The sequence below is a fragment of the Euleptes europaea genome, chromosome 6 (genome assembly GCF_029931775.1).
Source record: "Euleptes europaea isolate rEulEur1 chromosome 6, rEulEur1.hap1, whole genome shotgun sequence".
Taxonomy (NCBI): domain Eukaryota; kingdom Metazoa; phylum Chordata; class Lepidosauria; order Squamata; family Sphaerodactylidae; genus Euleptes; species Euleptes europaea.
In genome coordinates, this window is record NC_079317.1 from 97,172,074 (window position 1) to 97,187,427 (window position 15,354).

At 42.4% G+C, this 15,354-nt stretch overlaps 1 protein-coding gene across 1 annotated transcript in view; it reads left to right on the plus strand.

The window, feature by feature from the left end:
- The window catches only part of LRP5 (LDL receptor related protein 5), a 150,830-nt gene extending 136,199 nt beyond the window's left edge, over nucleotides 1-14,631 (plus strand). The window contains exons 18-23 of the mRNA XM_056851004.1: nucleotides 3,095-3,331; nucleotides 4,777-4,887; nucleotides 5,795-6,031; nucleotides 8,808-8,947; nucleotides 11,089-11,186; nucleotides 14,106-14,631. Of these exons, the coding sequence (XP_056706982.1) occupies nucleotides 3,095-3,331; nucleotides 4,777-4,887; nucleotides 5,795-6,031; nucleotides 8,808-8,947; nucleotides 11,089-11,186; nucleotides 14,106-14,367 (1,085 nt within the window). The 3' untranslated portion in view covers nucleotides 14,368-14,631. The remainder of the gene's footprint in view (nucleotides 1-3,094; nucleotides 3,332-4,776; nucleotides 4,888-5,794; nucleotides 6,032-8,807; nucleotides 8,948-11,088; nucleotides 11,187-14,105) is intronic.
- The last annotated feature ends 723 nt before the right edge of the window (nucleotides 14,632-15,354 follow it).

Consider the following 15,354-nt stretch of genomic DNA (forward strand, 5'->3'; position numbering starts at 1 on the left):
GCCCATGTACACCCTTGAGGACCAGCCAGACAGGTTTTTTCACAACTGAGCAATCATCACCCAAGACACCTTGGTCCTGACTTCATCACTAACCCTTGCTCTCATTCTCCTCTCTGCCCTGCCCCTCTACCTCCACCCCTATTACTTCAGGAAGTTCAGATTCTCCTAGACAAAGGGGGTATAGGGGAAATCCCTGCCTCCACTACAAATGGCATGTTTTCTCCATATTTCTTCATAGACAAAAAGTCCTAAACCTGAATTTACTGAACCAGTTTGTCTACACAAAAAGGTTTTGTATGGTTTCATTAAAAGATATTCTTCCCCTGTTGGGATCTTGAGTATGGTTTGCAGCCATGGATTTGCAAATGAATGTTTCATTAAAAAAAAAGTTCAGAAAGTTCTTTTGTTTTCAGTGTGGACATGTTACTCCAATATGCTGTTCTACCCTTCAGTCTTTCTTGTGCCCCAAAGGTTTCCACAAAGGTTTTGGCAGTAGTCACTGCCTACCTCAATTGACTAGGAATGGTTCTGTTCAAAGAAGTGCTGCCCTCACACTTTAGTCTGATCCTTCTTACCCTTTGGAATCTAGGCCTTCAACTAAACCATGAGAAATCAATTCTCACTCCAACTCAACACACAACTTTTCTCAGAGCTACCCTTTGCCCTATCTTGCCACTTTCAGAGTGCTCAAAATGTCCAAATGCTGTTAGGTTTTAGGGCTTTAGTAACATTCATAGTTGTGTTTGCCAGGTTAAGACTCAGGCTGTTCGGAATTGGTTCATTAGAGTCTTCTCTCTGCACCTCTACAATCCAAGGAAGAGACTGTCTGTTTTCAGGCCAGTTCTCAAGTTTCTGACATGGTGGGAAATCTGTTGCTGGGAATCCCATTCAGACTTCCCCAGGTGCATCTTTCCCTGATAAGAGATGCTTCCATCTCAGGATAGGGAGCCCAATGTGACAAGGTATGGCTGAGTGGGATGTAGACCTCATACACACACACAAATCTGCTCTCCATATCAATGTTTTTAGAACTCAGGGCAGTAAGATATGCCCTGTCGGTTTGGCTTAAATTAGTTAGTGGGAAAAATTTGTAGCTCTGTACCAACAACACTATGATTATGCAGAATATGAACAAGCAGGGCAGAGGAGTCCCTGGATTTATGCTTTGAGTCTTCCCTGATATGGGAATGGGCCAACTACCACAACGTGGGCCATCAGACCACATATATGCCAGAGGAGGACAATGATTTGGCAGAGACTTTGAGCCATGCCTCTTGGAAGAGTAATGAATAGTCACTTTCCACCAAATTTCTCCTCCTCCTTTTCTCCTCCTGTGGGACCCCTTCCATAGACCTTTTAGCTACCATCCTCAATATGAAAAGCAAAACAACTTTGTTCCTGTGCAGGAAGGATTCATAACCCATAGGGGATGCTTTTCCCACACCTTTGGCCGGGCACCCTCTTCTATGCTTTCTCCCCTCTACCTCTCATTACTCAGACCCTCAACAAGATGCTATCAGATGCTATCCTCGTAGCCCCTTACTGGCCAAGATGGAGCTGGTTCACCACCCTTTGTCTGATGGCCAAAGACAGGACACATACCTTTCCCCAGGCTCCTGACCACCTCCACATCAGGGAAATATCTGCTTGGTTAGTCCAGCCACAATAGGAGAATATTCTCATGAAATACAGGATATTCTGCTTGAAGCTTAAAAAGCCTTCCACCAGAAAATTCTACTTATTTAAGTGGGGAAGGTTCCTGGAATGGGCAAAGGGGGTGGCCATGGACCGTATTCTCAACTACCTGGTATCCCTTAAGGATAGAGTTCTGGCCAATTCCTCCGTCAAAGTCCACTGCTGCAATTTCAGCATTTCATGACACTCTCCTAACAAAATTGGTGTTTATTAACACCGACTCCCAAGGCCTTCTTCAAGGAGTTGGCAAAATCTTTAGCCTCCCTACATTTCTCCCATCCCACAATGCAACCTTTCCGTGGTACTCAGTAGGCTCACGGCTAGGCCCTTCGAACGCTTGGCTACCCGCCATCTGCAGCTCCTCTCAGCTAAAACAGCCCTTTTGATCTCCATGACTTCTGCCAGCAAAGTGACTGAGATTCAGGCACTCAAGGCTCACCTCCCCCCTTCCTCAGCTTTCACAAGAATAGAGTGGTTTTATAGCCGTCTGCCCTTCCTACCTAAGGTGATGTCCTCTTTTCATCTTTCTTAAGACTGGGTTTTACCAGTCTTCTTTCTAGCACCCAAGGATGACTTGGAGAGGGCCTTACACACCTTAGATGTTACACATGCCCTCTCTTTCTGTTTGCAAAGAACAGAACCATTAGGATAGAAACCTCTTTGTTGCCTTTGGGGAGATCAAGAAAGGTTGCAAAATTTCTACCCGAACAGTATCCCATTGGATTGTGTACATCATTTGAAGCGGCTGTGCAGAGACCAGTGTAGAATGTCTACTGGGCTTCACAGCTCACGCTGCCAGGGCCTAGGCTACCTCTTCTGCTTTCCTGAGAAAAAGCTGGACATTTACAGGTAGCCACCTGGTCTCCACTATCTGCATTCATCAAGCATTACACTATTGGTGTGTACTCTAGGAGTGGTTTTGTTGTAGGCAAAGCAGTCCTCCAAATCCTATTTCATTAAGAGCTTCACATTCACTTCCTCTGGTAAGTAAGTTCACCATTCTCCCATGTGGGACTGTACAGAAGGCACGATGATGAAAACATGGTTGCGCTTACCTTTAGCTGATGCAGGCACACATTCCTCCATCTGTCCCTGCTGTGAGCTTTCTAGACTTCTGTTTAGATCCTCTTTCCAGTGGTGGCTTCAGGGACCTGAGGGAGGAAGGTGCTGTCTCACCCTTTATATAGGCACCATTGGTGGGAACCACACTAAAGGGTGGGAAAGCCCCTCACATTGGCAAGAGCTTTTGTGCATGTGCAGTTCCCTATGTGTGCCTGCACAGAAGAACACTTGGTGAATGTCAGTTACAGGCAAGTGCAACCATGTTTTCCCTGTTCAAAATTGCTTATTCTCTCGAAGGACTGTAAACTAAATGCGTTCTTTTCATTCCTATGCTCAGAACCTCCAACATGCTCTCCAGATCAGTTCACATGTGCAACAGGAGAGATAGACTGCATCCCTATGGCATGGCGATGCGATGGATTCTCTGAATGCGATGACCGGAGTGACGAGGATAGCTGTCCAATATGCTCTGCAGCCCAGTTTCAGTGTGAGAAAGGGCAGTGCATTGATGCTCGGTTGAGATGTAATGGAGAAATAGATTGCCAGGATAAATCCGACGAAGCAGACTGTGACAGTAAGATCAGTTACTTTAACCTTATGTTTTAGATGCTGGATGATGACTAATCTAATAATACAAAATATACCTATGCTGAATAATCAAATAGTTAACAACAAACAACAGCACGAGGCTCAAATTCAATATCAATATCAGTTTTACTCTTGGGTATTACACCACTATAATATGTAATTAAGTTATTACATAATCCTAAAACCTATAGCCTAAATGAAATTATATACAAGTGGAATTAATATACAAACACACACGTAACGAAAGTCTCTCCAATAGGAATCACTGTGAAGAAGTGCTGTCAAGATAATTCAAAAATGATTCCAATGCAGTTGGTGGGGAAGCACAGAGCCCTGTGCTTCACCTAGAGATTTTCTTGAGGTAGAGATCTAATTCGAAAGGAAGCTGGCGGAGTCCAACATCCAGACGCCACCTCTACATTAGTGTGTGTTTCACCAAAGAGACTGCTTCGTCAGTGAGCTGGTCTCCGTTATAGGTCTTATGGCGAATTGCCAACATTCAACAATTTTCAAAGGGTGAGAAGCACCTCTCAATGTTCAGAATACAAAGACCTCAGTGGGTTCTCTTTCCTTATCCCAAGGTTGACAGCACTTCTTCACAGTGGTTCCTATTGGAGAGACTTTTGTTACGTGTGAGTTGAGTTTTGTTTGTATATTAATTCCACTTGTATATAATTTCATTTAGGCTATAGGTCTTAGGATGATGACTAATGGCTCTTCCAGACATTGCTGGGATCAGTGACTACAATGGACGAACACAAAGTGCAAATAGAAATAGAAACGGACCATTAATGCTTCCCAACCTTTGACAGCACTCTGCTTTCCAGATTCCACCTGAGATATAAAAAGAACTGGAAGGATTCTGTCTTTATTCCTTGTGGGGTCATGCTGTAATCAGCATTGCTTTTGGACTGGTCAGATGTCAAGCTTTGAGCTTACCTGGCTCTGATCCTGCTAGCTGACTCGCTCATAAATAACCACCCAGGGTTTGGAAATCTTTTCTTTCCTCTCTGAGTCCCTAGCCACAAACAGATGGAATCCCTTTTCCTTATTTCTTAGGTATGTCAATAGTTGTATGGATTATCAATTCATGAGCAAATCGTTATAAAACTGCGGTCACATAAAGTTATTTGAAAAATTTGGCTGTAGAATCTGAAGGAATTGCTCCATCCTTTAACCTCAAGGTGCTTGTTAAAAGAACCGTTGCTGATTAATTTCTGTTGGTTGTCCGTTTTACCTTGTCATGGCTCTTACATGGCAGCACTTCACACAGAATGAATTGTTGATGTATTACTGGCGACTTTTCTCTTCAGAATCTGACAACAAAATAGTTGTTTGGGGCCTTTTTATTTAAAAAGTCATCTAACTCCATAGTAATGGTCTTTTCACTATTTGGTTTAGGCTGAGAATGAAATGTATGTTCTCTTGCAGCAATTTGCCTCCCAAATCAGTTTCGATGTGCCAGTGGCCAGTGTATCCTCATGAAACAGCAATGTGACTCATTTCCAGATTGCATTGATGGTTCTGATGAACTTGCATGTGGTAAGCACCCTCCGTTTGCTGAATTGTGTTTCCATCCAGATAGTTATGATTAATTCTTGAATGAAAAATTATCCCTAAATATAGCAAAATAAACCCATGTTTGTACAACTGAAAGAAGAAAAATCTGTAGCTATAAGGTCAGCCAACAGTGGCATTTATCCAACCATTTGTGGACTTTGCAGAGTGGGACTTTCCTGGCTCCCATTTCTGCTTCAGACCTCTGAACCCCCTGAAATTTTGTTCCTGGGAAGTCAGTGGGCCCTCAGTAATAGCTTAAGTGGCAAAGTTGATGGAGGCAGGAATCAGTGGACATTGGAGACAGGAATTAGTGAAAATTGTCATCCCCTCTTCCACAAATGGAAATACCATTCTGTCAGAGGAACTTGCGTGGTTGGTTAAATGCCAGAAATCATGCCTCTACCATTTACCACCCCAGCATCTATCAGGTTACTCTCTCTTGTGCAAGCAGCCAGCAAGCAGAGAAAGTTACAGGGAAGGACATGTTATAGCCTCTTGGAAGCAGGGCCAACTGGAAAAAAACAGATAGAAAAACCTCCCTTTGGGTGAAGATTGAAGCATTAGAAGGAAGGGCTATGAGAGAGAGAGAAACAGTGAGCTGGTTATGATCCTTGCAGATCCTGCTCTGTTTGTGTTCCTGATGCAGTCTTTTCCTGTTTCACCTTTCCATATTTACTGTCTCACAATAGCCATTTCACTGACAGTGTACAAAAACGTCAAAAACTGTCTTTGATTTTAGAGGCCATGAACTGAACCCACTTTGTCTGATGCAAATTGGGGCATATAGAGGCATGAACTTAATAAATATGCTACAGACGTACTTCAAATTTTTCTAGAGTCATTCATATAAGTCTTGAATCCCCCCTTCTTTTGTTTTCTTTTTTCCCAGTGAAAAGTAAATCCTCTTCAGATGAGTCTCAACCCCACAGTAGTGCCATTGGGCCTGTCATTGGTATCATTCTGTCTCTCTTTGTCATGGGAGGAATGTACTTTGTTTGCCAGCGTGTGGTATGTCAGCGCTATGCTGGACCAAATGGACCTTTCCCACATGAATATGTCAGCGGTACACCTCATGTCCCTTTAAATTTTATTGCTCCAGGAAGTTCTCAACATGGCACTTTCACAGGTAAGGTCTCTGCATCTGATGATTAATGGTAATATTCCTTCACTGTATTTATTTCACACATAGAACAGCAGCTTGATGATGCTATAAGGCGACTGTAATTGTATTGTTCATAGAATCATAGAATCATAGAGTTGGAAGGGACCACCAGGGTCATCTAGTCCAACCCCCTGCACAATGCAGAAACTCACAACTACCTCCCCCACACACACCCGGTGACCCCTATTCCATGCCTAGAAGATGGCCAAGATGCCCTCCCTCCCGTGAACTGCCCAAGGTCATAGAATCAGCATTGCTGACAGATGGCCATCTAGCCTCTGCTTAAAAACCTCCAGGGAAGGAGCACTTACCACCTCTCAAGGAAGCCTGTTCCACTGAGGAACTGCTCTAACTGTTAGAAAATTCTTCCTAATGTCAAGATGGAAACTCTCCCAAGTTTTTGGGAGGGACATGCTTAACTGGCAAAGGGATGACAACCGTTTGAAGCTGACAGTTTGCTTTTGGGTTTCAAAGTTCTGGATTGAAGTCATGACTTTGTCAGAGAATCTTTATAATGGTGATATTAGATGCTGTGGAACACAGGCAGGATGGTGCTGCTGCAGTCGTCTTGTTTGGGGGCTTCCTAGAGGCACCTGGTTGGCCACTGGGTAAACAGACTGCTGGACTTGATGGGCCTTGGTCTGATCCAGCAGGGCCTTTCTTATGTTCTTATGGTGTACATATCCTGTTTCAGTTATGGAGATGTCCTTTCCATTGAAATGAACAGACAAGCCTATGTGTACACCTGAGTGCCCATATATGCCCAAAGTTAATAGGCATTCTGGGGCTCACACTCTTCTAGTATCTCCTTGCTCCACACCTAGTCCATCTCATATAGATGATAACCATGCTTTAAAAAATCTATTTTCCTCAGATTAATATCTTTATTCCACATGTGGAATTTGTGCTAGGAGAGCCCTGCTCATTGTATCAGTAAATTCAGTAAATCTATTTTTAAAGCTTTTAGGATTTTTATTGATGGTCTGGCGATTAGGGATGCGCATAACAAAATTCCTGAGCTGAAGATATACACAGAAATTGCTGTTTTGGGCTATTAGCATGATTTTTGGAGAATGGTATTTGGAATCCAGCATTCTTAGTGAAATGACGCTACCTTTCCCAAATAAATCCATGTTGTTTTCAAGTTCAGGTGCCGCTAGCTGGCTACAGCATGTACTCATGCTTTTCCTTGATTCTGCTGTTTTCTCAAGCAATTTCTCCCTTCCAATCAGATCCTTGCAAGGAAGGAGCATAGATTGCTTCCAGCCAATCACTTTTGGAGGCAACCTACAGAAAGACACAGTTCTCTCCCCCACACACACTTTTTTGTGTGGAGGGTGGAGCCCCTTTGCAAGAACTATGGCTGGGAAAATAAGAGCTGGGGCAGCTTGTTCAGGGCCCATGGAATTCATCCCCTTGGTCCAATTTACTTGAAATTTGGGGGGGGGGGTTTATAGACAGCACTCACTCCACTGTAATTTGATGTCATTTGGTTGAAAAACAGCCACACCAACCCCACTGAAAAGTCTCCCTTATGGCATAATGGTGGTGTGACAGGAATGCCCACTGGGAACAATGGGAGGTGCATTAAGTCCCATAGAGTATAATGGAAGCCAGGAATGTGAACTGATTTGCATAGACTCTATTGAAGTACATTACAGCACACAAAAGTTGCAGTGAAAATGTAGAAAGGATTTCGAGAAATCTCTCCTGGGCCTGGATGATGGGCCTTGGGAGTAGAATGACAGCCCTTGGGTACAGATAAGCAGCTCTAGGGCTATAATGACAGCCCCCAGAATGGAATGTCATCCCTGGGACTATATAAACTGAACTGGGACTAGAATGACAACCCCCAGACCACTGATTCCAATCCCAGGGATCATCATTCTACTCTGGTGGCTGTCATTCCAGTCCCAGACCACTGATTCCACTCCCAGGGCCTGTCATTCCACTCTGGAAGTTTCTGTAATGCCAGACCAACAGAAATGGATGGGGGCATCTGCAAAGGAAGCCACTTTTTCTTTATGAAAAGAAACAAACAGTCCACAACAAAAAAGGATGACAAATGCATAGTTTTCAGTAGAAAGTTAATTCACTGTAAGAGTAGGGAAATGCAGACAAGGTTTTTTAAAAATGTGGGCAGCCAGAGCTCACCTCCTAGTCTGCTGCTTGACCGCTGCCATTTTAGGAATTAGTAGAGAGAAATGCGGCTGCTCAGAGAGTCACCTACTTTGTGGGTCTGTAAAATTTAACCCCTTTGCTTAATCTGCTTGAAAATATGTATGTATGTGAGATAGATACGTGTGTGTGTGTGAGAGAGAGAGAGGGAGAGAGAGGGAGGGATTGTGTGTGAGAGAGACATTGTGTGTGTGTGAAAGAGAGAGAGAGAGAGATTGTATGAGAGAGAGATTGTGAGAAAGGGGGAGAGATTATGTGTGAGAGAGAGAGGGGGGGGAGAGATTGTATGTGAGAGAGAGTGAGATTGTGTGTGTGAGAGAGAGATTAATTCCCCATTGAAAATAATGGTTTGGAACTCCAGAACCACATGGATTTGAATCCTGAGCTGGCAATGTTCTACCTGAAAATAAGCAATCACAGAACCACCCCCCACTCAGCCCTAGTCCCAAAATTATAATGAAATTTTTCTCGGTGCTCACCCCTGCTGGCAAGTCACGTGATTTTTTATGTTGTAGGCAAGTGTGAAATCTTGACTGTATGTACCTCTCTGATCTCCACATAGGTATCTCATGTGGAAAATCTATGATTAGCTCCATGAGCCTCATGGGAGGAAGCAGTGGTGCCCCTCTTTATGACAGAAACCATGTGACTGGGGCATCCTCATCCAGCTCATCCAGCACTAAAGCCACTTTCTATCCACAGGTAAGTTTTGTAAGAACCAGCTTCGCCATCCTAACGATGAGCCTATCAAGATTGTTCTTGGACATTGAATCCTACTGATTGCAGACTAGTCTAATGGCCATTGACAGTAAACAAATAAATTTTATTTGCGGCTAGTATGCCAGATAAAACAGAAACTGACGATACAGAGTAGATGTTTACAACCAAGGTCAACAAAATTAGGAATCACCCAATTTTACATTTCCACAGATTAAGGATGTACATTAAGGCGATGTAGCTTCATTGCTACTGCACAATATTTTGCAACCTTTTGGCCCATTCACCCTCATCACCAGAGCCCATTTCCCTAATCCAAGGGTCAATAATATTGAAGCGGGCTGATGTGTAGAGGGGACATCTAAAAAATACATGCTCAGTGGTTTTGAGCTCCCCTGTGTTACACGGGCAAAGTCTCTCCACCCTGGGAACCATCGACAGTAGTGGCCACTTTCTCATGCATTTCACTGAGCAATAATGAAACTGTTTTCAGAACAATCCCAGAAAAGTCAGAATGATCAATCAGCTTGCTAATGAGTAAACAATAGCAGATTTTGCAGCATATGTTTTTGTTCCGATGATGACCTTTGAGAATATTCTTTTGAATTCTTGTTCTTGCTTTTTTCTCTCCTTCAAAATGTAATTACTCTGTTCTTTGTGAATTTTTGATGTTGCTGACCTGGTGAGACACTGTGCGCTTCCACAGGCATGTGCCAGAGTGAAAAAACAAAGCGAGAGGCCCAGTGGGGGGTGACGGGGAGCTTCAAAGGTTAAACGTTTAATCCACTATTTGTTTACATTGATTCATCTTGGATCTCCGAGAACCAACTAAAATCCCCTGAACCAAACTTTCCGTAAATAAAAACAGCCATCATAGCACAGAAAACAAGAGCCGGGGAGAGAACTGGGATCATGTCAAGAAAGCATATTTATGTTGATCAGTCCCAACCTAAACACTTCTCTGCTAATTATGCAAGATTGTGCACGAGGCACAGTTATCCCCATCCCAACCAGTCCAAGCTGTTGTTCAGCAGCTCAGCTTCAGCCTCTCAGACTGGATTTGGAGGTCTGAATTTCCTGGTTCCATTGCTTTCTTTTGTGATCTTGAGTGGGTCGACCAAAGTGTCTCATATCAAAGTTAGTTTCCAAGCCCATGTTGGCCTGCAGTAGAAGATCTGGATTTTAGTCCAGTAGCACCTTAAAGACCAACAAGATTTTCAGGGTATAAGGTTTTGAGAATCAAAGCTCCCTTTGTCATATCAAAGTTAGGGTCGGTTGAAATCTTCCACTGCTCTTGATACACAAACGGGTCAAACAGGGTGGCCCCAGTTACACTTTCTGCTCTTCAAAAAAGTAGGGGAAACTGGGATTGTAGATGGTTTCACTGAAGTATCAACATACCACAATATAGCGATAAGGCAATCTTGAAACAGAGAAACATTGTAAATAAATGCATCTAATATCAAAAAGGTACAAATGGTTACAAAATGTTTAAGGAACCGATGTTTTAAAAACTTTTAGAACAGAAGGGACTTTAATATCCCAAAACAAAGAGAGTTTGAGAAGGGAAATAAAACATTGCGGGATCCTGCAAACATATTAAATAATTAATAGAAGAAGTAAAGCCCAGTTGTAGGGGGGAAAGTAGTGGGGTGATCTCTGCAGGATTTCAACCAGAATTGCAAAAATACCAGCTTATCGTATATTGAGAGGCTGACCTGGTGAAAGGAATATAGCTGAAGAATATGGTCTTTGCATTCAGAAGATCCCAGTTTGAATTCCATCTTCTCCATTAAAAAATGGATCTCTGGTTTGCAGGGCTGTGGAAAAACCTCTGCCTAAGAGTTGCTGTCAATCAATGTAAATACAGGGCTAGATGGGGTGCAGTCAGCCGAGTCTGTATATGGCAGCTGCATATGTTCATGTGATAACAGGATTCTATAAAATATTTTTACATATAAATAAGCCATTGGCAATAAACTGAATTTCAAACCAGGATTTAGAGCTATTTTGCAAAGTGCTTTTGGTGTAAACTGGCACCTCTGTGTGGGTACTGTATACTGCCATGATTTTTGAAGCCAATGGCTATGCTGAATGGTGACTATTTTTATGTTAAACCTCTGCAGATTCTAAACCCACCACCTTCACCCGCAACTGATCGCTCCCTGTACAACACAGAAGTGTTCTACTCGTCAAACATTCCTTCAACCACAAGATCTTACAGGTATCAGGCTTTTAAGGTTCTTCATCCAAATTTGATGTCAACAAGCCAAAATGAACATGTTTAAAAGCTTTACCTTTTTAATTTAAAAATCTCCTTCTTTGCTACTGTATGTTGAGCTGGTTTTTATTTGTTTGTTTTTGAGATACTGAAATGCTGTATTTTGGGCTGTGGTCATCTTTTGTTAACCAGTTTAAAATGTTTCTTCTAATACTGCTGTTTGGGTTTGAATTTTATAGAGTGCAACCAGTAGGGAGATTGGGTAGAAACAAATCAAATTCACACTTTTGCCTTGAAAGAAAAATCCTTCACATATTAGTTTAAGACAATTTCAGACCTTTGCAGAGTTATTCCAGCCTTACCCTATTGAACTCAGTGGGCTGAGACTGGAGTAATGCTCTGTAGGCTTGCAGAAAGTACACATCAGGGTGGGAAGACCATTAATTGTATTGTTTCTGTTTTCCTTTTCTAGATTTTCTAATTTTGTTTGTTTTTAAATGTGATTATACGCTGCCTTGGAGTCTCTAAAAGGCAGAAAGGTGGGATAAAAATAAATATAATGTGCGTTTTGCTCAGGAAAAAGCCAGACCAGATTCCAGCATTTTTCCAAACATAAATCCTTTGTGGGAAATAAACATGTTAACAAATGAAGCTGCTTTGCTCCAAGTCAGACTGTTGGGTCATTTATCCTTAAGTATTATCTGCTCTGACCAGCAGCAGCTTTCCCGATTGTCATGCAGACTGTAATCTTTCCCAAACCCTGCTTCTTGCATTTCTTTTTGAACTGGAGATGCCAAGGATGCCAGCCTGAAACTTTGTGTATGCAAAGCATGTGCTCTGCCACTAAGCCATGGACCTTTCTTGTTAAGTTTGTACACATCTCAGTGCATGGCGTCTGAAATAAACGCCATCTGGAGTAGATGTTAGGTGGAGAACTCATGGAACTAATAATACAATGCATGCAAATACATAAAGGCAACAGTGGGCTGTAGATGACAGATCTCTGGCCCTGTGAATTAACAGTGCCATCGTAAGCAGAGTGGCACTCTCCTAAATCCATTGAAGTCAGTGGATTTAGAAGAGTGTAATGCTGCTTAGCTGGCACAGTCCAAGACTTAGCCTAAAACTGGCCAGTTTGCTAACTGCATCCACATTGCTCTGTTGCATGTTTACCTTAATGGGGAAATGACAGGAGCAACTTTTCTCTAGTAACTGTAGGGAACTAAGGAAAGCATAAGTTTGAAGCTTTAAGAAAAAGAATGCTTTGTGTGATTTAGGACAGGAAATATCTTAATTTATCCTTGGAGGTTGAAAAAGCATGTAGTGTCTCATTGGGTTTAGACTGGAGAAACTCTGCGTAAGATTTAACTGACAGGGATTTTTTTTACCTATCCCGTGAGCTCTTTCACTGGCACAGAGTCCCGTAGAGTCAGGCTTCAGGGTCTGATACAAGGGCGTAAACCCGTCCAGCACTTCTGCTTGCCTTGTTCTGCTGTAGTACTGTGTGACACATAAGGATACTTATGAGGCCCTGGCAGGTGAGTAGGCAGAGCACGTAGATGCGCTGTATGTGGTACATGAGGCACCACTTGGCCTAGAATAACTGTTCCTAGGCAGCCTGGCAGACCCTGGGGTCTTTACTTACATGTATATGTTGTTTTACCTTTGCAGCTAAAACTATAGTGAGGGGAAAAAGTATTTGATCCCCTGCTAAATTTGCCCATTTGCCCTCTGACGAAGAAATGACCAGTCCATAATTTTAATGGTAGGTTTATTGTAGCTGTGCGAGACAGAATAACAACAGGAAAAACCCCAGAAACCCAGAAGACAAAAGTCAGAGATTGATGTGCATTATTGTTGTTATTCTGTCTCTCACAGCTACAATAAACCTACCATTAAAATTATGGACTGGTCATTTCTTCATCAGAGGGCAAACGGGCGAATTCAGCAGGGGATCAAATACTTTTTTCCCTCACTGTAGGGCATAACATCAGTTTGCCTGTTTCAGGGAAACATAAGCTGGCAATGTACCATCATTGCCGCCACCTGATAATTGGGTGAAAAGAACATCTCTATGCTAAATTAGCACAATCACAAAAAAATCAGCATAGGAAGCCAAAATATAATGAAATCTGCTATTTCTAATAGTATTTTACACATACAACGAAGAAAATGACGATGGTCCTATGATGCGCAACTTGCTAAGACACTCTAAAGTCCAAAACAAAACAAAGGATCTACCCCAATCCATCTTGGGCCCCAGTCCGTCTTTGATCAGACTTGCTGCTTCACAAGGCGATCTCCATCCTGTATAGACGGTCTTCTAGAAACATGTACCATTTTGTCATCCTTCAGTATAACGTAGAATCTGCCATACAAGAGCTCATCTATCAGCTTGCTGGTTATTGTACATTTGGTGATCAGCAAGCTGATAGCTGTATCACTTATATTTATCTATCTATATAGGAGCCCTGTGGCGCAGAGTGGTAAGCTGCATACTGCAGTCCAAGCTCTGCTCACGACCTGAGTTCAATCCTGGCGGAAGTCGGTTTCAGGCAGCCGGCTCAAGGTTGACTCAGCCTTCCATCCTTCCGAGGTTGGTAAAATGAGTACCCAGCTTGCTGGGGGTAAAGGGAAGAGGACTGGCTAAGGCACTGGCAAACCACCCCGTAAACAAAGTCTGCCTAGTAAACTTCACCCCATAGGTCAGGAATGACCCAGTGCTTGCACAGGGGACCTTTACTTTATCTATAGATAGATATAGATATTGGCTTCCTATGCTGATTTTTTTGGTGATAATTGGAGCCAACCTACTTTTGATGTGGATGCAAATAAAAGCATCTCTTTAGTGACTGGCATCTCTTTTTTTCTATCGTACACATATTTTAAAAATGCAGCTAACTCTTCATTTGTTTCTTTCAGGCCGTATCTCATAAGGGGCATAGCGCCACCGACCACCCCATGCAGCACAGATGTTTGCGACAGTGACTACACTACAAGCAGGTGGAAAGCCAATAAATACTACATAGATCTAAATTCAGACTCGGACCCTTATCCCCCTCCTCCTACTCCCCGCAGCCAGTATATGTCAGCCGAGGAAAGCTGCCCACCATCGCCTGCCACGGAGCGGAGCTACTTCCACCTCTACCCCCCTCCACCATCCCCTTGTACAGACTCCTCCTGATTTCAGCCGAAGGAACTTTCTTTTTATGTAAATATCTTTTAAATATGAACAAAGATTTTTTTTAAAGTATATATATTTTATGATCTAAAAATGGGGTGGGAACTTAACAAATGTGAATAAAAATGGGTGGGTCTGGACTGTGAAAATTGTACAATGGAAGACTATTTATAAAATCTGTTTTTAACTTAATATCCGTTCTTTTGTGCCATATTTGCCTTTGCATCGAAGTCACAAAATTAAATTGACCTCCAAAGGAGGTGCGGGATGGGGAATTTTTTTGGAGCTTTTTGAAGTCACCATTCTCACTCTGAGGGAAGGGTATCTTGGGCGATTTCCATCAATAAAGGGAAATGTGGTTTTGCTATTGGGGGGTGGGGGTGTTGGTTTTTTATGTAACAAAAAGGATAGTAGGAAATACCGTGTGAATGAATGACAGAGTTTGAAACACACGTATGGGAAATTTGAAAAAGCTTTTATTTGATTTGATCATAGCTAACCACAGCAATGCACTTTTCTTTTGGAATGCAGAATGCAAAAAAGTGCCCCTCCCAGTTTTATTCCACCATTCACAATCCAGAGGAACCTGTACATAAAAAATGCACTCAGTTTCTTTACCACAAACCACTTCTGCTAAAATGAAATAAGCATGCATACATTTATACACATTTATGCTTAGCAAGCTCTTGTCAGAATTCTGGGACCCCAAAGTAACTGTAATTGGGCAAGCAAACGATATTTTTTCTTTGTTGTTTATTAACATTATAATTCCATTTGGTGTTTGTCAGGAGGCATGTGGCTGTGAATTGAATAGTAGAAATAGAAAGGAAATACCACTACCAGTTGTCTTGCTGTTCTGGAAGATCACATCTTTGGGTAATACAGAAACGTATAACCTGTTGTCTGAGGCAATATTTTTTGTTGTTGTTTTTGGCCCCCGGAATCTTAATGTGAAAGTTCCAAGTTTTACATTTTTGTTTGCAAAACTGC